Source organism: Toxotes jaculatrix, chromosome 9, assembly GCF_017976425.1.
Source record: "Toxotes jaculatrix isolate fToxJac2 chromosome 9, fToxJac2.pri, whole genome shotgun sequence".
Classification (NCBI taxonomy): domain Eukaryota; kingdom Metazoa; phylum Chordata; class Actinopteri; family Toxotidae; genus Toxotes; species Toxotes jaculatrix.
The window spans coordinates 11,676,512-11,703,708 of NC_054402.1; the positions used below are offsets into that span (position 1 = coordinate 11,676,512).

Sequence of the window (27,197 nt, forward strand, 5' to 3'; positions counted from 1 at the left end):
TTAATATTGGCTTGAAATCTGGCTTTTCTTCAACAAAAAAAAGAAAAAAAAATCTGTTTTCTCAAAAACATGCAAAAACATTTGGGTTTCCCAAATGACAGAGGGACACCATATATTCTTTAGAGTCCAGGGAACATGAAAAGTCAAAGTGTTAATAATTAACAAGGTATTTTTCAAGCTGCACTTCCCCTAACCTCTCTCAAGCTTCCTATCAAGTTTCACAAAATACACACCTGTGTGTATGTGACGTGATGGTGGTGGTGGTGGTGTGATGGCTTTGGTGATAAATTGAGGTGGAGTGCATGTGTGCCTGGAAGAGGGAGAGAGAGAGAAAGGGAGAGAGAAAGCAAGCAAGAGATGGACAGAGATAAGTTGTCTCCCATGAAAGCGGACGGGCGGGGGTGGTCCCTGTTGAAAAGATAAAAGTCGTTGAGAAACTCCTCAGAGAAAGATGCTGAATTTTAGAGACGGGGAATACTATTTTCCACCTGTTTGACCTTTCAGATGTTCCTCTGACGAGTGACAGCTGCCTTTCAGGTGAGGAATGGTGCACTGGTGTGAGGAATCATATTTGTCCGTATTTTATTACTTCTACATTTTTTTTCTAAATTCTCGACAATGAATGGGTTTGGGTTTTTTTCATGAAATAACTGTGTGAGAGGACAAAAGAATGAATGGCATGCTGTATGAACATTAGATGGTTTTTATATATATGGTGCTTTTCAAACCCAGTCAACTCAGAAAACAACTTGAGTTTCTCTCTAAACTAGAAAGCCACCCCCATAAGCATCTGAGTCAAGGATATTAAATAAAAAGAAAGCTAGCTGTTTTGCAAGTAAGTGGTCAGATTCGTGTTTTAATAGGACGAAAGCTGCCATTTTCATGTTAATTTTGTCTGCTCAAAACTAGACTTGTAATCAAATTATAAAGGTGACGAAATGCTTCACTGTGATCAAAGATCAAGCTGTAAAGCCTCTGCTTAGGTTACTCAGATTTGCACAGTATTTGAACCTGCTGCTACACTGTTTGCAATTTAGTGAAGAGCAAATAAAAATCAATTTTTTTTAGAGATATTGCAAGAGAATAAGTAACATAAAAGTTTGAAAATATTTATCTTAGTTGGTACATATTCATTGTGAATACAAAAATTTTAGCACCAGCCCCGATGGTATTCTGTTAATGTGTAAACAATCTGGACTATATGCTGTTCAGGAAGTCAAGGGTCTATTTAGTTGTCCTTGAGCTTTACATGCACCCAGTTCCAAAAGAGCATGCCTGTGTTTTTTGCAGCAACCATTGTATTCACTGACAAAGAACTGAAGAATAATGAACAAATGAATTTCCCCTGTCTGATACAGACTGCGTGTTTGGTTGTCGTGCTGTGAGAGCTGATGAGATTATGAACAAAATGAAGAGCAGAACAATAAAAGCCTAGAGTCAAATAAGGACATACAAAAGATTTATTAGATCTCTCTATTGCTCTGATCTTTGCTTTTATAGCTTGTGCAAACATCTTGTCAGCCATTGTTCAACCATGTCAGGCTGTCAGACAGAATAAACCTAATGAATGAACAATATTCATGTCATTTCCAGAGTGGGAATTATGTCATATTAGAGGGGGTGGAAAATGGGTGATTTACTATACATACAAAAGAGTAAATCACCATGAAATTCACTTTAACAAAGGAGGTAATGCAACACATTTCATTCCAGGGTGGAGCCTCTAAATGTCTTGGCAACTTTATGGCAACTTGAATATCAACAAAGTTAACAGAGGTTATTTGAGAGCATTCAAGGTTCATCAGGCTCAAACTGATCCGCTCAGAAAAAGCCATAGCTGTGTTTCTATAAATGTATACCTCACTGTACATACCCACATTTATATATCTATCCATCTATGTATTTTCACATCGACTGTCTACTCTGAGAGGTCCATAGATCAATGGACTAAGTGAGGAAAGGTTGGGAGTGAGCTTTAAGGTTCGTTGCATTTAATAGTCCAGGTCAAGCGACACAATCAGCTGCTGTTTATAACAATGGCTCTTTCTCTTCAGCCAACCTTTTTTCTTTCTTGCCTTTTTTCCCCCCTCCCAATCAAGCTTGAGCCCTCACTTATCTATGCTCAGTGTCCCACAACATTCACAAAGGCTGAATTTTGACAAAAACTGACCTAGTGACCGGAGTGGTCACTGAGGACATCCTCAAAGGGCAACTGAACACTTAAGAAACACAGGACGGAAATGTGCTGATGTATTTGTATCTGTTGGTTGAAACATTCAGGATTGTTGCACTTCTGGCCTCAAACCCATCAGTAGTGTCAATGCCATTTTTAAAAAAAATTTAATTATAGTAGGTAGCATCATTGACATAGATGTGCCTATACAACAGCAGCATTCTCGCAAGTTTTACAGCAACCCATAGAAAGTAGGTGTAAGATGTGTAATTCCATTTAATATAACAATAGCCTTAAATGTTGAATAGAATAAAGACATATTCAGATAATTTTCTAATATACTACAATTTTATCCATGTTTGCAGCTGTCTGTTTACTTACTGCTGTTTCCCTACTTAAACATCTCAACAGCTATTACTGGATTGCCATTAAATTTTCAATTAACATTCATGGTTGCCGTTTTTGTTTTTTGAAATGAAATGAATGAAATGTCTTAACAGCTATTGAACGAATTTCCATAAAATTTGGTTCAGATGTACATGTCCTGCACAGAGTCAGTTGTAAAAGTGTTAGTCCTGACAGGACTAGCTTTTATTATTTAGCTCAAAGTGCCACAGTAGCCAAACAGCTGCTAGCATGGGTGTAGATTCATGTGACGCACTGAGTGTATTTGTCACAGTCAGGACTGCCAGTTTTTTATGCCATGAGGACAGGAGGTGGGGGGTTTCAAAAAAAAAAAAAAGTCTGACACAAGAAATGAATATGTTATATATAAATTATATCATTTGAGTTGAGATGTTGGCCATCTTCCTGTTTTGTTTACGCTACGATACGTGACCTGGTGTGAGTCACAGTTTGATGTCAGACAGACTTCTGACTGATACCAACTGACTTCTCATTAGACTGTCAAAACAACACAGATGAGAAAAGACACACCTCAGCCTGGGGGGCATGCTACTCGACACGCACAAACCACACCACTGTTAACCGTATGTTGTGCCTGGGTTTGTGTGTGCACACATGCAGCACTTGTGTTATGTCTGTGTTTTTGCATGTATTTGTATCTTTCCAGATGTCTGGCTGTGTGGGTAAAATTTGAGATGCAAAAAGACACCACAGGGAAGCGAAGAAGAGACGGGCACAAACGGGGGGCAAAAAAGAGATAATGTGTGTTTATGTCCAGAGGGTTTAAAAAGTTTGGAGTGGGAGGGTGTGTGGGAGGAGAGATAAAATAGGGGAGGGCACACAAGAGGGGGAGAGACAGAGAGTGAAAGAGAGAGAGAGAGAGAGAGGGAGAGGAGGGTTCAGGTGTCAAGTTACCTGGAATACCTCAGTTTTGTTTTGTTTTGTCAGCAGGGCTTGGTCATCTAAACACAACACTCTCTCTAAATTTGCGACATATCAAAACACAACTCCACTAACCAGCACTATTTATTACAGTCTTGAGGTTTTAGAGAGGGGCAAGTAACGTAACCGTCAAGCTGGCTTCAGTTACACTACTGTAGAAAGAAAAGAAGGAGAGAGAGAAAGAAAGGGAGAGAGAGAGAGAGGAGAGAGAGAGGGGTTGAATTAAACCAGGTTTTGTAGTTAAAGCCATTGGAGCAGGAAGGTGAGAGGAGAAGCACAAAGGACATACACAGGACAGTGAGTTTCTGGGGAGTCCCAACTCCAGGTACGGAGGGCAGCGTTTACTCTGTGCTGCCTGTCAGATGAGGTGCATCTGGGCCTTACAGAGAAAGACAACTACATCATGTGGGTGAGTGAAACTGGAAGCATAATCAATGTATTCATCAGGAAGATGGCAAGTCAGGTCACTGGTTTGCATTAGAGCGGCCATTTGAATAGCATCCTCACTGTATATTCTGATAACAAGCTTGTTTTCATACTATGGTACAAACACTCATTGTCGTGCTAAAGGTTCAACCAGTTTCCTGTAGCGTAGTGGCTCATGGCAGTTATGTTTTTGAATATTGGAAATGTCACCTGCTTCTAAATGGGAGTGTATACCTGCTGGTGCTTAATATATCGCATCTTATCACAGGTGTGAGATCAGTGGCAGCTTTGGGTGCAGGTATGAAGATTTTAGTTCATAATTATCCTGCTTTCATTTGGCTTGTGTGGAAATAACAGTTTTGAGTTCATTTTACCTGTAGGTTCAGTATATTTCTGAGCACCTTCTAACCTCATTATATATATGTATGTGTGCAACCTTTTTTGCATTAGCGAGTGCAGCCTACACTGACTAAAACATGCACCTTTGCTTATAGAAATGTACATACGTGTGTTTGTGCCTCCAAATATTTAAACGCATGTGGACAGCACTGGTCTAGATCTCCACCTTTGATTAAAACTTGTTCAACATGTCACGCGTAGGTTCTTGAAAGCGCTTTTGTGAGCGTTTCAGCTTAGAGGAACATAATCCAATGAAGCTGAGGAAGCAGCAAGGGGAACACCTCGTTTGAACAAAAGGTTTACCGTGTCACGGCTTTTGTCTGTTAAGGCTGACCCAGTTATACATTATTGCTGGTGTTGGAGCAGAATCCCACTAGGTTGAGTTTACAAGTCAATGTGACTCAAAAAGAAACAAAGCCAGGTTCAAGGGTTTATCTGCTGCAGCAGAAATAATCTGTGAGATATGATCACGCTTGGCTACTGCTACTTGGTTGTTATGAGACATGGCTCTGGCATGTACACTGGTTAATTCTAGTCATGGTACAAATGACGACATTTATATTTCCCAGTAGGCAGTATCATAAGATGTGTCACACAGTGACGAAGCAGATCCTGTATTTTCAAGTATGTGTTTGTCCACTCTTGACAACATGGTTTTCTTCAGTCACCTTTCTGGTTTCCCGAGTTGGATGGGCCTGTCACTCTTCTCTTGTCCCGTCTCATTCATTTTGCTCATTCAACTCCTTCATAGATCAGGAGATGATGACCTGGTTTCTCGCACTTTTGTTTTTTTCCACTATTTTTACCAGTTGGTATCAATGATGAGTGTGTGGGATTCTTATGAGGGTGTTTACTAATCAACACATTTTAAAATCAAATTATTCATTTACATATAGGGATGACTAATTATGATATGGGATTTCAAACTAATATTTTAGGCTCCATATACTGGTGAAAAATCAGGTTGAGTCTTCAGTCTTTTGGGAAAATTACAATAAGGGGGCATCTCAGAATCACCTTACATTCTGTTACATAAAAGTGAAAGTATATGGCTTTAAACTATTATTTCAAACTTTGCCTTAAGTGAGTACAAGTCTTATGTTACATGCCAAAGTGCTGCAAGGCTTAATGCACACAAGTGAAAGAATCCCTGTTTCCATATAAAGAGAAACCAGAGAAAGGTTTTGACAGCACAACATGTAGAGTAAAGAACAAAATGCTGGGATCTCTGACGCATGCAGTCTTTTCTGCTGTAAGCTGGACGGGACTATATGAAATCTGTCTTATATAAGAATTTCTCAGCAAAACGGTTTCAGCCAACATAGCTGATTCATAGCAGGGTGAAGTGAGAGCTCACTTCCAAGAAAAAAAATAAACCTGCCCAACAACATTTTTTGCCTCTCTCTTTATGGAGTCAATAGACTTTGCTTGCTCCTTCCGTTCGGCTGACAAGAGCCATCAACCATTATTTTCACCCCTCTTGCTGAAAAGATTTTGGACACTCCATGTAACTGAAGTAACAGCAGAAGAACAAGCCTAATAAACAAGTGAGGGAATTTACCTAATACTCTTACTCTAAAGCAGAAGTGAAAGTTAAAGAATAATATATAGTGGTGTTTCCAATTAGCTGTGCTGTTTAGTTTTAGTTTCTGGCAATTCCTTGTTGAGTCATCAAAGATTTTACATTCGATTTTTTTTTTTAAACCAAAGCCACTAAGCTGAACCACTAAAATATATTTCCAGTTCAAAAAGAGAATGAAAAGCCGCAAGGACAATACAAAGGCAGAACAGCAGGTAGCCGAAAGTGCTCTTCAGACTGTCTGTAACTATACACCATGGGTTGAAATCCTCCAAATAGGCCAATCAGCAGCCATACTGATGAGATACTTGAGCTATAACACTGCAGGATGAATCATGTATGCCTCTGATAAATAAAAGCAGACATGCAGCTTTATCTTTCTGCCAACTTTAGAAGATAAACTGAGAGTAACAAAACAAAAATAACAAAAAGTGCAAGTTCAACAACATCAACAACAGCTGACCTCTGCTTGTACACCAGAAAATGGGTTTGGAGTGATTATTTCCAACACTGTGGAAGATCTGTCAGAGCTTGCAGGTGTTCATACACTAGTTGTAGCCTGACTTTGGGGGACACAACTGTCAATTTGTAGCACTTATAATTCACCGCCAAAGGCCGTTCAATGGTACATTTAACTTCATCAACTGGTAGAGTCACAAAAGATCATGTGATCATATCAGTGTTGGGATATACAAATTATTCAACAGCAAAAGAAGTCAGTCAACATTACATTACATTACATTACATTACATTAAAGCAGCTATAATATGTATTTTTCTTATAATACAATACATCGAATGACACTGTGAGACTGGTTACTCATAGTGGTGAACCTACGGAGAATTATCACCAGACCTGGCATTACTGAGATTCAGAGTGAGTCTCAGCTCACTGTTTAGCTGTCCGGCCTGAAACTTTACTCAAAAACCACTTTCAGGTTTACAAAAATTTGACTGTTTTCTCCATCCAGTCAACATCAGACCAGGTATAGGTTAAAAACAAACAAACAAACAAACAGAAAAAAATACCCCATCAAACTTAGTCTTGTCAAATCTGGACTACATCATCCCAGAAAGGCTACTGTCTGATAAAGACACAGTTCGGATTTGTGAAACTTGCAAATCGGAAGCTAACTTCAATGTTGTCATTTCCCTGAGGAGTTAACAAAACAAAATACAGAGCTTATACTGGACTTACTTCCACCACGTGGCCAGAGACAGAATTTCAAATGAATGATAATGTTTCTCCCCAACTGCTCTATATGGAACTAAGCAGATGTTTGCTTGCATGTACATAGGTAAATATGAAGATATGTTTTTATTTTTATTTTTTTCTGATATTGGGGTATATATATATTCTAAGAAATTTCCCTACGGGGATTAATAAAGTTTCAGTTTTTTAAAGTTCATATCAGCTTAAACTTTGACACGGATATGTCAGTATGTTTCCAACTTTCCACTGGCTCGGTGTATTTTTGCTCTTGGCAGTTTCATTTTAGAAACAAAAAATAAAAAGAAAACTTGTCATGACCTTAGTTCTGCTGTGCCTCTGTTGAACTGTACTATAGTCTGTGCCTAGAATTAAATAAATAAATAAATGCTTCACCCAGCATGTACCCATCTCACTGTTCTAAAGACTGAATAATACCAGATATATAGCGGGGGTCAGCAGGAGCACATTAGAGTGTACAGTACCTGGAAACTTCACAAAACATACAGCATCTAAATGTTGTTAGGTTGCTACATCCCCTTTCTTTCACCTGTTTAAAACACGGAACATTAATAGTAACATTGCCCCCAGGCGGCCAGAATAAACAATCTATTGCAGGTTTAACCTTAATTGTGTCAAAGGCAACGTATGAACAGGCAACAAATCCTCGAAAAGCATACTGACACGTCAAATCATCTGTATTTAACAGATGAACAAACAGAAAAGGAGGTGCTGTGATTTAAGAAGCAGTTACTCTGCGTTTGGAGGTATTTTAAAAAGCGCTTACAGCTAGCTCCCACTCCCTGACCGTGTGCTGTCTCGCTGCAGAGTCCGCACGCCGTCCATTTGTCAAGAAAACCAGGCTAAACCACCAGAGGCTAAAGTAAGCTAACCAGTTAATAATATTTTTTTTTTGAGTTACCTTGTTACCAGGGGTAGCATCTCGATTTGCTTTTTACAACCTATCTTGTTGCAGGTTACCACTGGTGTTCACAGTTTGTATTTGACAGCAGCTTCCTCGTGATAAATATGTAAATGTTTGAGTTAAGGGAGAGTAGACCGACTAATCCAGGGTGTAGGTGCCCTGGCTTCAGTTCTTTGATAGGCCTTATTATTATGGGCTGAGTCCAGCAGAAGCAGTTTTTCCCATGGTGGTCAGGATCCAGGCTGGGGCTGCAGGATACTTAAAGTGATTAAAAAGTTTTTCCAATCATTCTTTTTCTGTTAAATGTTGGATAGTTTTACCTCCTCGAGGCCTCATTTCAGTTTTAAAATTCAGTGTCTTCTAAGAGGGGAAAACCACACTGCAAGTTACTCAGCTGGTCACAAACATGTTCATCATGTGACATAGCATTTTCAAAGTTCAAAAACAGAAAGGTGGGGAAACAACCTTAGATGATCCTGCCCCTCTGTACTTACTGTTAGTCGTTTGGTAATTTTTCCTACAGCCTACACACACACACACAATACCTGAAATGCAGTCTGTGCAATTATGCAACCAGGATACAGCTAATATCCTGCTCAAGAATACTTGAGTAGCTTTGGGATTTAACCTGGCTCCTGTGGTTGAAGGGCAGTCACACCTTTCTACACCATCCTGCAATATTACAGTGTGTACTGTCTCCAGAATATCAGTTGCATTTGAATGGAAGACTCACTGGGTCCCAGTGGACCCCATCACACTACGCTATACTGTACTCGTTCATTGAGGTTGTCACTTTCATGGTGGGGTCAAGTAGTTTGTGTGATAACAGATTATGGGAACTGCCTGCAGCATATGGAGTGGCTGACTTATACTGGGGAGGGGGGGCACATGGGTGTAACATGACAGCTCAAAGTGGCACGCTATGTTCCATGTGTGCATAATTGGTTATCCTTTGTGGCTCCTCTCCTGGATATGCATTGTGTTATACACCAGTTTTACACATGTTCACGTTTTCTCTGTTTCGTAGCCTTTTTGCACGAGATAGATGCATTTTATTCTCACATATATTTGAACGATCACCTGGAAGCAAACACAATCAAAATGTACATGCAAGGATATCACATAAGCTCCGATAATTACATGGAAACTTACACACAAAATTACACAATCACAAACCTACACCTCCTCCCAGAGACACACAGTATATTTCCTCCTGCTCAGCTTATCCCTTGTCTTATCTATCTTTGTTATTCTTTCCTCAGACAATCGCCCAGCTGCCAGAGGAAAGCACTAGACCATTGAATCCCAGGCAGGCAGGTAAGCTGTCAGATGGTGTTGGTTTTGTGTTAATATACAGTATGTTGCTGCTCTGATGCTAAGAGTTCTAAGAATATCATGTTAAACATTTGGAAACTACATTGTGGGACAGTACTGAGAACTTGCAGCACATTCATCACCTACTGCTTTTTTCCACTTGACTAATTTTCTCTTTCTCATCTGCTTTATGGTTTCTGTTCTCTCATCTCACTTTTGTATTATTGTCTCACCTATGTTTCTGTCCACATCACTCTGTTTTTCACCCTCCCTCTCCCTCCCAGTGGTTCCACGGCCAGGCCGCCACAGAAGGCCCATGACGGCGACAAAGACTCAGAAAGACAAGGCGTCTAAGGGGAAGAGAGTGTTGCTTACTATCTTGACAGTTGTTGTCATACTAGGCATACTGGCCACCGCAGCATACTTCAGTGAGTCACAATTCCAAAAACAGTAGTTTCTTCCTCCAAAGACTCACACACATCATAGTGTGCTAAACAGGCTCCACCTTCATATTTCCATCAGACTTAATTGCTCGGACACTGGAGAAACATGCTTTGCAAAGGTTCAAAATTCATGACAGGGATTAGAGAGACAGAGTCATTCACTTTATATCAAATCATCCAAACAAAATGCTATTCTAACCCGCGTTCTGCTCTTCTGTTCCAATGTGCCACTCCTTTTCCCTCCAGTTAAGCAGTTAATTGAGAGCAAGTATTTCTTCTGTGCGCGCTCAGTGAAGTTCATCCCAATAGACAATGCCTGTGATGGGAAAAATGACTGTGCTGGAGGAGAGGATGAAATTACTTGCTTGTCAAGCTTTACGGTCAACACTACCTTTCCAGGTAAAACAAACACCCGACTCTTCCTTGTTTTGTTGTCACAGACACAAAAACAAAGCTTGAAAAATGACACCTCTTTTTTTCCTCTCTGTGCCATTCGTCCCTCCAGTGCGTCTCATGTCAGACAGGCACGTCCTGCAGGTGTACAGCCCTGGCTCAGGTTGGAGGAGTGTGTGTAGTGACGACTGGACCGAGAAGCACACACAGACAGCCTGTAATCAACTGGGATACACTAAGTGAGTTTACAACTACCAGGGATGAATATATGAGATTACGTCCATTGCACAAATTATGTTGCAAATTTAAGACCTGGGTTATTTGACCTGAAATCGAGTCTAACATCACCCAACTTCTGTCTTAACAGTAAACCTCGTAGCACCAGTGTCCCAGTGGACACTTTAATATCTTCCCTGAAAACTGGACCATTCACAGCCATCAGGCCTGGGACTACGACAACACCCATACATCAGGCTACCATTGACCGGTAAGTAAGGCAACACATTTAAGCTTTTAACCTCATAATTCATGACTGCATTATTCGCCATTGCTACATAGATCTGAAATGATCTAAAACAAAAAATAATCAATGCTGTTTAGGAGCTGATTCCCCTCTGACTTTAAAGATAAAGCATTAAACACTTCTCTTTCACCTTTTTGTAGCCCTATCAGTTCCCATTGCTCACATCATTGTTTGACAAATATATCTCCGCTTTTATTCTTTCTCTTTCAGCTTTTAACTTTTGCTCTCTGCTTTCCCCCCACCCCCCCATGTGTGTCTCGTACAGAGACAGATTCTGTTCACAGTTTCTCTTCCTAAATTATCAAAAAATCCCAGAGTTCTTGTTCCCTCTCTATCTCCTGTGAAAGTGAAAAAAGACAGAACAGAAACAGGGACAAAGTTTAACAGGGGTGAAGTTAGGTGAAGCTAGGTCAACATTAGCCTGTGTATTTTGTCTGTTTGACTAATTGTGTAGCCGTTCATGGTACATGTGTAATGCCTAATATTTAACGAATGGCTTTCTCTTCCAACAGCAGTGTGTGCAGATCTGGATCTGTGATATCTTTGTCCTGTTCAGGTGAGTTTTAGCTTTTGAGAAAAGCTACCACTGTCACTAACATTGTTTTGAGCAGAGTGGGGTTCATGGATGGAAGATGGTTGTATGACTAGTTTCACACTAACAGGCCTGTACATGTCTACAGTGAGCCACAACACTTTCTTTGGAATTTGTGGAGGAAAAGAAACAAACCTAGCCTTACATTTACTGTTTGAATAGAATGATCTAGATGGACGGATCAAAAAAAGACATAAAATAAACTTTAGTTAAACAGACCACAGTATAGAAAATTATCTTTGAAAATAACAATAACAACTTTTGTTTGTCAGACTGTGGACAGGTGGGCTCTCAGGACCGTATTGTGGGGGGTACAGATGCTCTCATCGAGGACTGGCCCTGGCAGGTCAGCCTGCAGCAGGGTGGCAGTCACACATGTGGAGGCTCACTGGTGTCACCGCGATGGGTAGTGACTGCTGCCCACTGCTTTACAGGGTCAGTACAGTGTCCAGAAACAAGATTTCCAATACATTTCCTTTGTGGTTATTATCTAATACACAAGCTCTTGCTCACACTTCCTCACGTCTTTTGGACTTTGCAGCAGTAAAAAGGAGCTGAGTCGCTGGAGAGTGGTGTCAGGCCGGACATACATGGGCTCACTGGGAGGCACCTGTGTGGACAGAATCATAGTGAATGGAGACTATAATCCGTCAAGAAACGACTATGACATAGCACTGATGAGGCTCTGCAGCCCAATCACAGTGGGAGGTTAGAGTTGAATTTTATACCCATAAAAACACACCAAGAGAAATCACCTCACCTTACCAAATGGCACTTATACTGGTGTATTTTTAACTGGCCTTGTAGAGTCTTAGTGGCTGAATTTAAAAATTTAAACCTCAGCAGTTGTGATGAGGGCAAGTAAGAGCACACTTACTTGATTGCCTTCTAGTGGAGTATGTGTAAAACAGCAAGCTCTTTGCCATATATCAAACTTTAACTGTAGGTTTAAATACACTTTAAGTATAACAAAAGCAAATAATAAGAATCCAAAAGGCTAAACTTTTCCATAATAAATGCTCTGCCCTTGTCTTCCAGTTGCCCGCAAGCCAGTTTGTCTACCTCCTAAAGCCTTTGGCCTTGCTGCCGGAGCTTCCATGACTGTGACTGGCTGGGGATACCTGGAGGAAAATGGTGAGAAACCTATACACAGCCTCTCACCACTATCAACTGCCACCTCACAAAAAAGAAAAGACAACATCTTTGAACTTACCGCTATCACTCAGATGTTGTATCCCTCTTCTGTCCTCAGGTAATGTTTCTCCTTCACTTCAGAAGGCCACCATCCCGCTGATAGACCAGGCTGTGTGTTCCAGTCCCACAGTGTACGGTAGTGCCATAACCCAGAGGATGATCTGTGCTGGTTTCCTGCAGGGGAAAGTGGATGCTTGCCAGGTAATCGACCACTGAGTTACAATCAGTTACAATCAGTATTGATATACTTTTAACCTAACAACCATGTGTATCTTGTATTACCTTTTTAAAATGGATTCACATCTTGTTGTTCTGCTATAGGCCTGCAGTTCAGTATTAGTTGTAGTTTATAGAATCATGCAGTATTGACGCTCTCTTCTGGCAAATGTTTTTGGATATTAAAATGATATAAAAATGTTATTGTGCTGTTATGAATCCCAGGGGGACAGTGGGGGCCCTCTAGTGCACTTCACTTCCTCTACATGGCACTTGGTAGGAGTGGTGAGTTGGGGCGTTGGTTGTGCTCGTGAGAGAAGGCCAGGTGTCTACTGCAACGTGGAAGAGATGCTCAACTGGATTAATACAGTCATTGAGGTACCAAATGCAAAAAACCCAAAGTGTCTGTGTTTGTATGGTTCACTTACTAGCTTTTGCCCTAGCTTTCAGCTACATCACACAGCATGCCTTAAGAGGGCTGAGTTTCTTAATTTCAGCTGTATTTCAGTTTGCTGAACTGAACAGACTTCATTTGCTGAAAAAAAGCTGATAAGTGGACTTTACGTTAAACAACACAACAAAATGACTGAAAATCTTAAAGTGTGAAAAATAAATATCGACAAAAATTACAACTGCAAAACACACAAAGCCTGCCCTGCTAATTATTTTCTCCATCCTTATAGAAAAACCCCTGAGGTCCTCCAGCATGACAAGCAACCACCACGAGTCTCCAGTCCAGACTACCTCGGACAGACTGTGAAACTAAAAGAAAGATTTAGTTTCAGCGTGCTTCACCGAAGATGGGGGACAGAAGGAGAGAAAGGGGAAGTTGAAGATGCATCTCGAGCAACACAGATGAACTGTTAAACCTAGCCATGCGCATGAACACTGCACTTACACACACACACACACACACATATCACACACACATACACATATTTCATACAAACTTATTACAGGTGTTGTTTGTGCCATTTCAGGTTCTTATCTCAGGGGACAAATATATTTATGTAGCTGTCTGTTGCAGGCCAGTTTTGGGGTCTTCATAGCAGAATGCCCATATGTTGTCTTTCAGTTGACAGACCCACTTTATAGATTCATTGAGTTTTCCAAACAATAACGTCAGTTACTGTCAAATGATAATAGAATATTTGATCACCGGCACTGACATAGCAGTAACTGTTCAGTCTGTTTCAGCTGTGAAGATTTTGTACCCTACCAGACTGTCAGACCTCAGACATAATGTACTTGATGACTATGTGATATGACTTTAGGTGTGCAGCGTTTTATGAGGGTTTATATGATAAACTGCTGTGTGAAGAAAGGTGTCATATGGGGTAAATCTGTGGCATACTAACACCAGCAGAAGTCAGTGTGAAGCCTCAGATTAATACCACCAACACTGTCAACGTGACCAATCCAGTTAGTTAATGCATTTATGGTGCTGATTCAGTTGAGCCAATTTGTGTCCTTATTAAAGGGCAAATGCACCTTTTTGCAGTGCGGATGGTGTGTTTGCTTCCTACCACAGAGTGATTGACACGAGCACTTTAAGTGGAAAGTGAGAAATACTTGAGCTTACTGTTTGTACAGATAATTCAAGTAACTAGTCTATTGATGCACTGAGGACAATAAGATCACAGTTATATGTGCATAGGGCCTCCACACTGATTCTCAAAGTGCAATCAAATACCCATTGTGCCTTCAGAAAACTTTTCAGAAAACCAAAAAATATTCAGGGTGGTGATCACAAGTTTTTTGCCTTCACAGCTAAATGCAACTTCCTAAAATTTAAGAGAGCGAAACAGGGAGTGCAGTATGCTAATTTGTAAAATGTGTGCACTCGGGCAAAACCTCTGCCATTATTTGCTTCATTTTAAAGTGAACACTCCATTTGTAGCAAAGTGAAAGAATACATCAACCTGTATTTTATGGTTTATTTATCATTCTCTGGTCTACAGAGACTCAAACAAAATAAGTGTAAATTAGCACTTTACAATTAGCAATTTACAAAAAATCTTGCATTATACTGTATATTATGAAATAGCTAGACATGAATAGGTTCAAGGTTTCCATAAAGTATGGTGAAGAGCTGAGATAACATTTGATTGTATATATGGTACATGTTGATTTTATATACCTGTAAATAGGCTGTAAGTATAATAAAAACGTTCTGCTTTTACTTGGCCATTGGACAACTGACTTGGTATTCTTTGCAAGCGAATCCCATGGAAACTGGATCTCCACTTCTTCCAGTGTTGTCCTCGTCCCAACATGCACACCCTCTGACCCAAAGTTAACAAAAGAAACAACAGGGAAGAGAATTTATGTAAATCATTACATAAAGTGCAAACAAAGGTGATGCCAATGGCAGTTTTCGACTCAAATTTCAATCTAAGTCTGGAACATACTGAAAAATAACTATATGTTGCAAAGTTAAATTGCAGCATCTTGACTTCAAGCTTTTTAACAACAACACACTCGATGATAATCAACATACTCTATACTTCCACTGTCGCTCTAAGCCTGCCCCCCTGTGGTGGACAGATGCCATTTTCTCCACCTTCAACATCCAACACAAGGCTTGTCTGTGACTGCAGCCACAGCCTTTCAAAGAGACACAGCCCACAATTCAAAAACAAAGAGACAGTTGAAAATATATGAAAAAAAACATTTATTATTCCTGAATATCAGAATTCTACAATGGCCAAAATGACGAAACCCAGCACTGATCAGTGTCGATGTACAGTAGCAGATGGGCTCCACCATTTGTTAGGTTCAGCTAGTGGCTAGTAAATGATGTTGTGAAAACTGCAGACCATGTACAGTAAGTCTTATTTGAAGCCATGCCGTGCCATAGCCTTGAGCCCAGCCTCTTCACCAAAACAGATCAACGGATAGTTTCACCCTAAGCAACAGTAGCTTACCAATGTAATTATTTATTGTGAATAACTAGAAAGACTGAGTGCTGAGAAAACGGAAGTGTGCACTTTGAAGTCCTTCAGAACAACGCTGCAGCAGCTCATCTTCTAATTACCAATTATAGATTTTTGGGAAAATCAGCAACATTAATAAGTATTACATAACAGATGAACTTCTGGTTATCTCCGTGACCGACGGCTTGAGCCTTTGAATGGGTTATCCTGGATCAAGAAAAAAAACAGACAGACGTTTTCCATGAAAAACTGAAATGTTAAAATAAATCAAGTGTAGTTAAGTTTTGGCAAGCAAATCTAAAATGTATTATGTAATCTTAAGTGTGGGGATATACATTTTCTTACAAGTCATTTATTAGCAATGGAAAAAAAACATAGTTTCGTTCACATAGTCATTACCTCATCATCATCACTGTCATCAAATGAAACTCCTTTGGACGACTGGCTCTGGCTCTGAGAGCTGCACTTAGTGAAGGATGATGACGGTGCTGGTCTGAGGTAAGCAAGAGACAGAAACACATCATAGTTGTCACAATAACAGGTGGTGTGCGGGAAGAAAGGAAGTGTGTCACTACATTTGTCACTCTATGTCACTATTTGTTCTTCTCCCTTAAAAGACTGGACTACCACACTGTAGACTGAAACAAACATACTTTGGAGGAGGTCGAGTAGCTTTCATTACAGAGATATCTTCATCGGAGTCATCAATGGTCACCTGAGGATGCATACAGGTGAGAGCCAGTTTTGGAGGATGGTACAGAAGAAAAAAAGGAAGTGTTTGTGTTTACTGTATGTATGTGTTGTCATTTAACTTACTTCATCTGCTGCATAAGATGTGGAGGCTGCAGTTCGAGATGATCTCTGGGATGAACCTTGAAATGCTGAGGAATGAGCCGAAAAGGACACATTGAAGGAGGAGTGGAGGTGAAAGCAAAGGAAGAAACTGAAAGATGAAAATCGAATCTCTCTGCCGTTTTAGTAATGTCTACAGATTCTTACACTCTCCCACCTTGCATAATGCTCCTGCTTTGGGTTGTTGTCGAGGATTTCTGGGAACGACCCCGACCGGCTGGCTTTGGTTCCGAGGCAGTTGCACCTGAAAAGAACAGATGAACAACAGTGGAATGAGGATATGTGGTGGAATAACTGTACATGAGACTGAACCGTTTGCTGCATTAAATGTATTTTAACCCAATTAAAATTACAATTTGAACTGTGCCATTGTAGTGTCATATGCCATTAAAATAACGTTGCCTACTTTGTGCACTGACAGTCTGAAAATTACACAAGCTACAATAAGTTGTCTTTGCCTAATAATCCTAAACTGTAGTGCTTCTGTAGTGACGTACTACAGCTGAAGCTGTAACTCAGGAGCTCACTTTGAATTAGGGCTGAGCTTTACTTAAGAGTGAACTCTGTCCCTGTTTGTTAACACTCATTAATCAAAAGTTCAACAGAAAGAGGGTGTAAACATGATCTGAAGACTTCTGACCGCCCTCTGCTGGAATTTAAGAAGAGTGTGACTGAACAGTATCAATGCTGTTAACTTCAAGTGAGGTTCCAACACATATTAGAAACTCATTATTGTTTCTGTTAAATTCTACATTATAATCTTACAATTCTTGTTTTATTAGACAGATGTACCAGTCAGGGTTTATTACATGACCAATCAGCTAACCTCTTACACTATAAATCTAGCTCAATGAATCAATCACTTTTGCTCTAGGGCTGCTGACCTATAGATTTGCTTATTTTTTGCTAAGTTCTGCATCACCTTTACACAATAGTCTCGTCACTGTATGTCTGTGTATGCTTGGTGTGACCTGCTGCTCAGGCACTCAGTGCTGTGTTGAGCCAATGCCTTGAACTAAGCCTACATTCTTCCACCTTTGGAACATCTATTTGCCCCCTGTGTGTCTCTCTGCACCTCTATTCTCACTTCATATTTGTGACAGACAAGTGATGATAACTCACCTCTCCCCCTCCCCCGGCCACCCCGTCCCCTGCCTCCCCGCCCTCTGCCTCGCGTGGGGGGAGGGAACGGGACCGAGTCCTCGTCGGAGGCCATAGCGACATCGGCAAACTCGCTGGATATATCAGCGTCTAAAGGCTCGTCGCCACGCTCCCTTCTGTGAGCTTTGGCTCTGTTCATAGCCTGAAAGAGAAAGAAAGCCGAGCGTACAGTTTTCCACAGCAACAGACGCAAAATTGCAGGCCTGTGTTTGTTCTACACCCTCACCTCTCTGATGTCATTCTCCTCCTCAGTTGTGTTCTTTTTGGAGTCTCTGAATTGTTTGATCTGAAAGTATAATAATATGCTGTCTTATAAAGACATATACACATATGCATTTTGTAACTTTGTTGTGAGAAATTCTGTATTAATAAAGTCATTATTATTATTATTGAACGTTTTCATAATTTGCTCCACTTCCAAAGCATGCCTCCATGCCCTTTCCCCTTACCTCTGCATCTATATCTTGCTCTGTCGTTACTCCTCTGGCCTGGAGGTGGCGCTGTGTCTTCTCCAGCTGGTAAGTGATCAGCTCCTGGATGGCATCTTTCTCATCTTTGTCTACAAACTCCTGAATGGCCTTCCCCATACCCTGCTCAGTCAGCAGGGACAGCTGTACAGTCTGTGAAGACATACAGAGACACTTTTAGAGAAAATACACAGTAGAGAGAGTAGATGAAAATAAGTGTTATGACACCCTGTCAGCATGTGGCTGTACATCCACGTATGTGCGGTACCTGCTCGGTTGCCTCGAAGTATTGTTTAACCAGGTCTTCCACTCTCAGTCCCTCAACTGCAGTTGTTTTTAACAGCTTGCCATAGTCAACATTGACCTCATCTAAAAAGCGCAAAGATTGAAGCAAGTTAAACAGATAGTATTGTACATCAATCTGTGGTGTATACTGTGAGTTCATAGCTGTGTATTTAGCCTGTGCCAGACCTTTAATGTTCTCCTTTTGCTCACGGCGTCTGAGAAAGTGAATGATGTCTTTTGGATTGGCCACGCGGTCCACAAACCTCTGACTGAAGCGAGAAGTGTTGAACGCCTCGAAACCTCCACTGTAGTCCACCTGGGGAGGGCAATCAAGTTGAAGACTTTGAACGAAGCGTGAATATGAACGTGTGTGCACATGTGTCCATGCAAGTGTTTCCATCTTACCCTCAGGCGAATAAGAGGTTTCTCTGGGGTGAGCGGACTTCCAAGCCTATCTCTCTCAGCTTCTTCTAACATCTCCATGACCTACAGAATAAAAGAAATAAAGAACGAAATACAGGATGAGATGACTGAGCGATAAGTGTTGGTCTGGCCCTTTACGTTCGATGGTGACTTTGGGCTTACCTTTGCATAGCACAAATCCTCCACCTTCTTTGTGACCTGGGGTGTATCAGGTGTGAAGATGTCTTCGTAGTCAGTCAGCACCGCATCCTGAATGAAGAACTGACGCACCGTCTTTAGGGGGATCTTTTGCAGGTTCATCTTACGACCCTTCACCCTCAGCAGCCCTATGTGCCTAGATACACATCAGCAATAAAGGTTTAGCTTACTGATCACTTTAAAACGGACTCAGAATATGGAGACAATCATTCCCTGTGTGTGTGTGTGTGTGTGTGTGTATATATTTGTACTTCTTGGTAGCCTCTCCAGGGGACAGGGAGGTCGCTACAGAGCTGCCAGGCTGGGTCACGTAGAAGAGCTGTTGTTCATTTCTGGTTGGCGCTATCAAACATTCATGCTCGTGACCCCACACCACCAGGTCAAGAAAGTCATCCAGGAACTGCTCAGGAATGTAGTTTGTGGGGCCGTGCTTACTCCTAGACATAACACACACACACACACACACACACAGGAAGGATAAAACAAAAACAGCACATAATGAAGAACTCATCCGTTTGTGAGATAATGTGGTAAAGACTTACCTTTATCTGAAAACATTCCAAAATATCAACAAAGCATGATAAACATAACATAACATATGAACTAAAACCTTAAATAACATATTATTTTATACTTAAAAAAGCGCTTTAATTTCCGATGCCATAACTTCCCTCCCCACATTCATCCTGCATCTGACTGAGGATCAGTTTACAATAGAGAAGTATACAGTATGTGCAAAACAGTCTTTGGATTACACATTAACCTCTTCACCACTCACCTATTCTGATGAATGGTGAAGAGGTTAAACCACTCATCTTGGTCTTCTTTAGGGCGAAGCATGGTCACCTGGTTGTTGACAAACATCCTGTACAATCGCTCATCTGGGATAGAACCTACACATAAACACACACACATACGATTTAGACCAAAATAACAATTTTCAATCAACTCTTTTTATATAAACCTAGAAGAATGCAGACAAAGATTATAGAAAACACACACACTTACCAAGACCATATAAGGCCAGCTTGGTGTTGCCTTTCTGCATGAGAATGGGACTAATCTCTATCCTCTCCACTGACTGTGAGTGACCAAAGTGATTGACAAGACCAGAGGCACTTAGCAGATCCAGCGCACACAGACCTTCAGCCTTAGGGAAAAAAAGACATTGTTATACAAAAACACAGGCACACAGAAATACACATGCTTGCTTATTAGTATGATATAATAATTTCTCCAACACTGGAAGCAACTCACCCCAGTTGGGTCATCATGGTTGCCATGAATACTGAACACAGGAATAGAGATGTTCAGGTTTTCATCCTGATAGTTAACCCAGGGGAACCTACGACACATACATATACAAAACAACATTGGCAAAACAAAACAGCACTGGTAGGAAGGAATGACCACACAGACAGAGACAGAGAGACTGACTGGGTTGTGTTGAAGTTGATGGTCTGATCACTGAGGATGTTGAAGCGTATGGGCGAGTCTCCCATGCAGTATTGTCTGAGCATAGTGATGCAGTTGTGGAGGCATCGCCGTGACGGCTTGTTGTCATGGAACAAATCTCCACCCAGCAGGATGAAATCGACCTGAAAACAAAGAAAAGAAAATTCTGAAATGAATCTAATTTAATGTTTAATCATGCATCTGACATCATACACAAACACATCTATCAACTTGCATGTACCTGATTTGTCTTGGCACATTTTAGGATCTCATCCAGTGTGTTATAAGAGTCATTGCCACGGATCGCATCTTTTTCAAGGTAACCAAGGTGAACATCAGTAGCAATCAGGATCTTGAAGGTATCCTCATCATCCCTATAAAAACAGCAAACAATACAATCACTGAAAAGAAATACAGCTCATTTAGGTTAGATCATTCTGAACCTGAACATACCTGAACATGAGACAACATTGTATATGGCCTGAATCTTTTTAATGAACTGATTCTAGTGATTCAGAACACTGAAAAGAACTGCTTTGCACATCACTAGCCTGGATATAGACATTCCTCATTGTTCACTGGGCACTGGGATATATTAGGATCTCTGTTAATAACCAAACAGCACAAGTACAATATATTTGGTCTGAGAACTTTTTTTAAAATTATTATTAATAATTTAAACAGACTCACGATGTTTTCTCGGAGGACATGATGATGTGGAGTAAAGAGAGATTTGATTACACCAGACAGATGATCAGCAAAAGACGATTCCTGCAAAAAAAAAAAAAAAAAAAAACTGAGTCCTGTATATCTTGTCTAAAAAAATTACAAGTGCTTTTGATCAACTTTAGAGTTGCTACAAAACTATATCACACGGATAAATGCAAATACTAATACAAATCTTATGTTGACATATATAGATAGAGAAATACCGCGCTTAAGTAAGTAATCAGTGAATCGTCACAGAAGCCTTACTTTAATGTTTGTCATGGTTTCTAGAGGAAAGACATGTTTATATGATCAGGGTCACCGAACAATACGCTTTACAATACATTACAAAACACTGTGTTATATTGTGTGATAGCTAGCTAACTAATAATCCGTTAGTAAAGTAGTAGCTAACAGTAACATGTAACTGAATGATAACGTTGAGTTACTGCGAGGATGGCGAATTAGCTTCCACTCATGCTAGAAGCCCATGGGCGCAAGTAACTAACTAAACGCGAACTAAACGCGTTTAAATATTGATTGGGTCCACCCTAGAATTAATATGCCTATGCTACTTTGATGACCGTTTGTTATAAGCTACAACGTGTAAAACCTTAACCTGTAACCCACCTCCTCGGAAGTCTCTCAACGACCTAACTTGCCATGAACTCCCGGCAAGTCTTGCAAACCATCTCCACACCCCTCACAAAAGGCTCAGAGTTATTGTAGTTTTTATTCCGAAGCATCGCCGTTCAAAACTGTAGACTATCCGCAGATGAAGAACTACACTTCCGGTTAGCAAACGATGTGCGTTTGTTTTAATTATAGAAAGACACCGGGCTTACTGTCTCTGAAAAAATGGTGTAGCCGTCTGTGTGGGCAGCGCTGGCGGGCTATGCTGGTATAAATATGATTCAAACCCATCAGAAACCCTGGGCTGTGTGGCTTGCCAAGTGATGTTTTCTTTTCACAACCCGTATTAGCGCTGGCAGCTGTGGAAACGGTTTAGCAAGAAAACTGTCAGTCGTAATTAAAAAGGGGTTTTCTATAGTTTTAATTTAAACTAGCTCTGGCATCTTTTTTTTTGCATAATTCACTCCCTGGTTCAGCACAAGCGAGGCAGACTGGATCGGATTCATTTCAATGGAGAGACTGTCAAAAACACCCGGTGCTGATTCTTCGCGGGAGAAGGTAGCTTTACTAGATTTTTTATCTTGAAAGGAGAAATAAAGTCTTTTTACAACTGTTTATATTGGTCATAGAGTTAGCAAGAATATACGGGAATCTACCTAGCAGCAGTTGCTACAACTTAGACCAGCTGATGTTGCAGACCTGAGAGTGCAATGAAGTTTCATCTTAACGTTTTGTATTTGATTTGAGCAGGACCAAGAAATCATGATGTAAAGTTCAGTTAGAGCACGTATTTAAGGGTGTAGTTCATATTTATGTAACTTTATTGCTCATGATGGCTCGCTACACTAACGCATCTCCGTTATTAATATATTGTAGATATCAGTATTGAAGATGCACTCTTGACATCTAATATTCTCCATATATTGTGAATGCTGTTTTTCTGTGCAGGAGCTCTGTCCACCACCACCACCCAGTGGAGTAGTATCTGACAGCCTGTCATCTTACAAAGAGTATCCTGCTCACCGTCCCTTCATCGACACACTTGTGCATCACACACCCCAAGCACGCATGCATCAGTCATGTCGCCCACCTTCACCCAGCAAGGCATTCCCAGAGACCAGCAGTGCAGGTGAGTGTTTAATTTGTGTATCTGTGTCTCAGTGTGGGATGTATTCCCCCCTTTACAATGTTCCCGTTCAGGTACTGTGGTGTTTCAGAGCTCCATGGTTACATGTGCAACATGATGCCTCGCTACTTGAACGTCTCAGCTTCACTGACATCTATTCATTCTTCCACATTATCCTGTCTTAAGCCTCTATCCTATCCACTTCTTCTTAAATCATATCTTATTACACTATGTCTGTAACCATGCTCCGGGTATGTTTGAACTCTATCTGTATATACATATATACACATATGCACCTTGTATCTAATCTGTCACACAAATTTGTGTATATATGTGTGTGTGGGTGTGCATGTGCTTGTGCAGCAATCTTTTCTGCCTTGAGGAACCTCCAGGAGAAGATCAGGAGGTTGGAGTTGGAGAAAGGACAGGCAGGACTTGGTCTGCAAACTGTAGGCAAAGATACATCTCACATACACCTGCAGAGAGAGAAGGTCACACAGAGACTCTTCAGTAATCAGACAGACAGGGAGAGAGAGATGAGTGACCCGTCCGACTGTAACCAAGGTCAGTATATGATTAATAATATTGATAATAATTGATAATAATATCATAACTTTTTCATTTACTTTTTTTCATTGTTACATATATTCATTTCCATGCATCTTATTATTTATCTCTCTCCTTCTCTCCGTCTCACCGTGGACCTTCATTCTTCTCGTAGTGTTGATCAACCACCTTGCCGCTGCAGAGTCTCGCTGTGTGAAGCTGGAGCGACAGCTGGATCACATGAGGAGGATGCTGCGCAACGCCAGGGCAGACAGGACCAGCCTGGTCAAACAGCAGGTTAGCTCAGTGTTTCGTAGTGTCGTTGGCTGTGATGTAGATTTAAGTCTCTTCACCTAAAAATACTAAAAAAAAATTGTATTAACTGTTCCCCGCACTTTCAGGTTTCCACGGATACAGCCAAGTTAGCCGATCGACAGCCTGACACGGTGTCTGAGCATGCTCAGCTGGAGAAGCTGGAGCGACTGGAGCAGGAGTATCTCAGGCTCACACGCACACAAAACAATGCTGAGGTACATTGAAAGAAATAGTGCCAGTTAGAAAAATGATAAAACAACATATACTGGCCTCAACTTCTGAGCTGCCTTTTTAAAAACAATTCCTTTAATTATTCTAACAGTAATGATTACTGTGTGTCTCAATATGTCAGATTAAGATTTGTGAGCTAGAGATGAAACTGCAGGAGGAGGAGCACCAGAGGAAGCTCATCCAGGATAAGGCCAATCAGGTAATGACACAAGTCTGCTTAGGGACCATTTTCTTCCTTGGACTCACTATTGGCAGGTTGTAATGTTTTCTATACTTGAAATGAAACTTAGTCTTGTTTTGCATACTGTATGCTTAATTTAAATGTTGAAATGTCCACACACACTTTAATGCATTTTGTTTTGTGTGTGTGTGGTGGGTTTTTTTTTCAATTCATCTTTCCTCAGCTACAGACAGGTCTGGAGGCCAATAGGATCTTGCTGCAGTCAGTGTCACCTCGACTGTCCACCAGACCATCCAAAGATAAGAAGTCCAATTCAAAGGTAAAGACCTTCACGGTAGAGGGTGGTTCAGGGTTTTCTGCTTAGCCAAACTAAGTATTGCTTTCCCTCTTTATAAGCAAATGTTTGAACAAATGTGACAAGACAGCTGCAGCTGAGTGTCTCTCTCTGCAGTGTTAGTACATCTGTGAATGTCATATTCACTTAAGTAGGAAGGAATTCAAGTGCATTTGTTAGGACATTTTTTAAGACACCCTGATAAATCCACAATTTTCCCTGCTTTTCTTTCTCAAAAAAGCACCCAGCTTTATTTTATTACTTAATTCTCCCAGATTCGCCTATTCCTGTGGATCTTACTTTTGATTTTGCTGATTGTCTCTTCCCAGAAATTTTCCCCACGCCACTCGTCCTACACGCAGCCACACTATAGACTGAGCCTCAGAGATGTGCCTTTTGTTGCTGGAACGGTAGTATGGTCATATGTGCATTTGTGGTTTTGGCGTAGGAATAAAATGGGTTTTAGCTTTAAGTGCTGCACTTCCCTCACACTGGCTCTCTCTTCAACTTTCCTTCCCCCCTCTCCTCCCCGGCTTTCAGTCAGTAGGCTGCAGCCACTCAGTCAGAGCAAACGTCCAGTCAGTTTTATCTCTTCTGAAGCGACACCAACCACACCTCTGCAACAGCCGCGTCGTCTCTAACAACGCAAACAGCTATGAGACAGTGAGCTGCAGGCCTTCCGACAGTTCATCCTCTTCCTCCTCCACGAGTGGAGAGGAGCTGTCGGAGCTGCTTCAGGCTCTGCAGGAGGAGCTGCGACTCATGAGCTTGTGAGTGTAGTAGCATCTGAGCGTGATCAGGAGTGAATTGCTTATGAAAAGTGTTCCATTTTATTCTGCGTGAATGTGTGTGTTGCAGGGAGCAGGACGAGCTGACGAGGCAAGTGGAGGACAGTGTGTCTGAGCAGGAAAGAAGAGAACTTCAGAGGGAGCAGGAGAGGCTGCTGCTGAAAATGGAGAGGAAGGGAGAGCAGATCAGTAAGCTGTACAAACACAAGAGGCAGGTAGGTTTTCACACAAAAACAACCAAACTGAAAGACTTTGTTTTGTTCTTTGACTCCTTTCCCTTACCTTTTCTTGTCTTTCTTCTAGATAAAGAAGTTAAGAAAGGAAGCTAACTCTAGGCCTAACAGTGGGAATGAGGTAAGAGTAACTACCACAGTGTCCACAAGAGGTCGCTCTGCTGGAGCAGTCAAGGTTAGACCAGGAGAGAGAAGCAAGAGGAATCTGAGGCTGCTGAGGGACATGAAAGCTCTGCAGACCTCACTACGGACCTGAAACTCACCAGGACACAAACACAACAAATACAGTTAATCTTGTTGGTGCTGTTTACCTACCTATGACTATTATTTCACCATCAGCACAACCACCAAGTTTCTTTTTATGGACATTTGACCCATGATCGCAGGAGAAAAATATATTTTTCATTAATCAGGAACATTGTCTCTATCAAGTTGTCTCTCCCCAGTCCATTCAAAGGGCATTTTGTCAAAACAAGGTCAATATATTGTCTGATTAGTGTCAAATGGTCAGAACATTTTAAAGAATGAGAGGGCTATAAATTATACATGATTCATTCTTACAAATACTATTAAAGAAATTGGATTTTTGTTCATGGAGCATACTGACTCGAACACCTGCCTGGACTTTAAAAAAAAAAAAATTAACTTAATGTTTTATGTCTTTTAGCAGCAGAGGGCATGAACGTTTATAATCACTGATTAGTTATCTGTATAACTGACGATCCAATGAGCATGGGAAAAGATTGTTTTTCATGTGTCCCTCTGGCCAGATTTTACAGTAGTGGACAACCTGGACAACCTGGAAAAAAAAAAAGTTAACATTTCATGGTGCTAAAACATTCCTGGGTTGCTTAATAGTTACAGATTCATTCACAAAAGCAGCCATTGGTAGTGCAAATAAACTGCAATGAATATGATGATGAAGTGGTGCATATTTCTGCAGTTTGATTAGAATAATGACCCAAGAAAAGAAAAAAAACAAATACTGTGATTGATTAAATGGACTGAATCCCCTCCCTGTGTCAAACTGCAGGCTCTCCGCATGTGTGTGTGGGAGGATTTTGCTATTGTTTTTTTGTTTGTTGTTTTGCGACTCGTGGGCAGCCTATTTTTGAGTGAAACTGTGTTTCTGTGAGAAATAAAGTATTTATGTTTGCATATGACTGCAGTCTTCGATTGTTTGTTTGTTTCAGTTTTTTGTTTTGTTTTCATTACCTTTGCTTCTGGCGTCATGACGTTAGTCAACATCAAATGTCGATCACCACGTCCTCAGGCTGTGTTAAGCTTTAGTTAACTGAACCTCTATACTTTCAATCAAGCATCTAACGGAACAATATTTATTGGACTGTTACTCGGCATTTTAAAACATAAATATATAAAATATAAAAAGACAAATATACACACACATGGGTTTTATAAGGATGTTCAAGCAATATTCATAACATTGTAGTGATAGAGACTGATACTTTTCGAATATAATACTTTGAAGATAGTTTATTTCTGAAGTCCACATACAGTTACTACAGTAGCTTTATAAGAACCTGTGTGCCTTTTTGTGGTTCTCAAATGCTTTTGTTTGAGTTCAGCCTCCA

The 27,197-nt window shown here is 40.7% G+C and overlaps 3 protein-coding genes across 6 annotated transcripts; 2 read left to right on the top strand and 1 right to left on the bottom strand.

Annotated features, from left to right (window-relative positions):
• Positions 1–420: 420 nt before the first annotated feature.
• On the top strand, positions 421–14,928 carry tmprss4a (transmembrane serine protease 4a). 3 transcript variants are annotated; one of them, XM_041046253.1, is made up of 13 exons: positions 421–537; positions 9,321–9,375; positions 9,657–9,800; positions 10,062–10,214; positions 10,321–10,447; positions 10,576–10,695; positions 11,244–11,287; positions 11,596–11,758; positions 11,865–12,031; positions 12,362–12,457; positions 12,576–12,718; positions 12,959–13,111; positions 13,417–14,928. In XM_041046253.1, the coding sequence occupies exons 3-13, from the start codon at positions 9,689–9,691 to the stop codon at positions 13,426–13,428; spliced, it is 1,290 nt and encodes a 429-aa protein (XP_040902187.1). In that variant the 5' UTR covers positions 421–537; positions 9,321–9,375; positions 9,657–9,688; the 3' UTR covers positions 13,429–14,928. The 3 variants fall into 3 exon arrangements, with proteins under 3 accessions (XP_040902187.1, XP_040902186.1, XP_040902185.1); XM_041046252.1 differs by lacking the exon at positions 421–537 and adding an exon at positions 3,491–3,929 and having other exon boundaries at positions 11,247–11,287; XM_041046251.1 differs by lacking the exon at positions 421–537 and adding an exon at positions 3,493–3,929.
• Positions 14,929–15,392: 464 nt separating this feature from the next.
• On the bottom strand, positions 15,393–21,916 carry mre11a (MRE11 homolog A, double strand break repair nuclease). Its single transcript, XM_041046250.1, has 20 exons — positions 21,849–21,916; positions 21,201–21,281; positions 20,752–20,884; positions 20,493–20,653; positions 20,313–20,400; positions 20,064–20,205; positions 19,834–19,948; positions 19,307–19,492; positions 19,020–19,191; positions 18,840–18,920; positions 18,621–18,750; positions 18,418–18,518; positions 18,132–18,302; positions 17,909–17,968; positions 17,644–17,824; positions 16,679–16,765; positions 16,486–16,550; positions 16,323–16,384; positions 16,069–16,162; positions 15,393–15,876 (listed from the first exon to the last, which is right to left on the bottom strand). The coding sequence occupies exons 2-20, from the start codon at positions 21,218–21,220 to the stop codon at positions 15,835–15,837; spliced, it is 2,091 nt and encodes a 696-aa protein (XP_040902184.1). The 5' UTR covers positions 21,221–21,281; positions 21,849–21,916; the 3' UTR covers positions 15,393–15,834.
• A 348-nt stretch (positions 21,917–22,264) lies between these two features.
• On the top strand, positions 22,265–26,736 carry cep57 (centrosomal protein 57). Of its 2 annotated transcripts, none has more exons than XM_041046735.1 (11): positions 22,265–22,409; positions 22,800–22,980; positions 23,341–23,541; positions 23,699–23,820; positions 23,925–24,053; positions 24,191–24,268; positions 24,474–24,569; positions 24,914–24,997; positions 25,125–25,354; positions 25,443–25,587; positions 25,676–26,736. In XM_041046735.1, the coding sequence occupies exons 1-11, from the start codon at positions 22,362–22,364 to the stop codon at positions 25,859–25,861; spliced, it is 1,500 nt and encodes a 499-aa protein (XP_040902669.1). In that variant the 5' UTR covers positions 22,265–22,361; the 3' UTR covers positions 25,862–26,736. The 2 variants fall into 2 exon arrangements, with proteins under 2 accessions (XP_040902669.1, XP_040902671.1); XM_041046737.1 differs by having other exon boundaries at positions 24,914–24,994.
• The last annotated feature ends 461 nt before the right edge of the window (positions 26,737–27,197 follow it).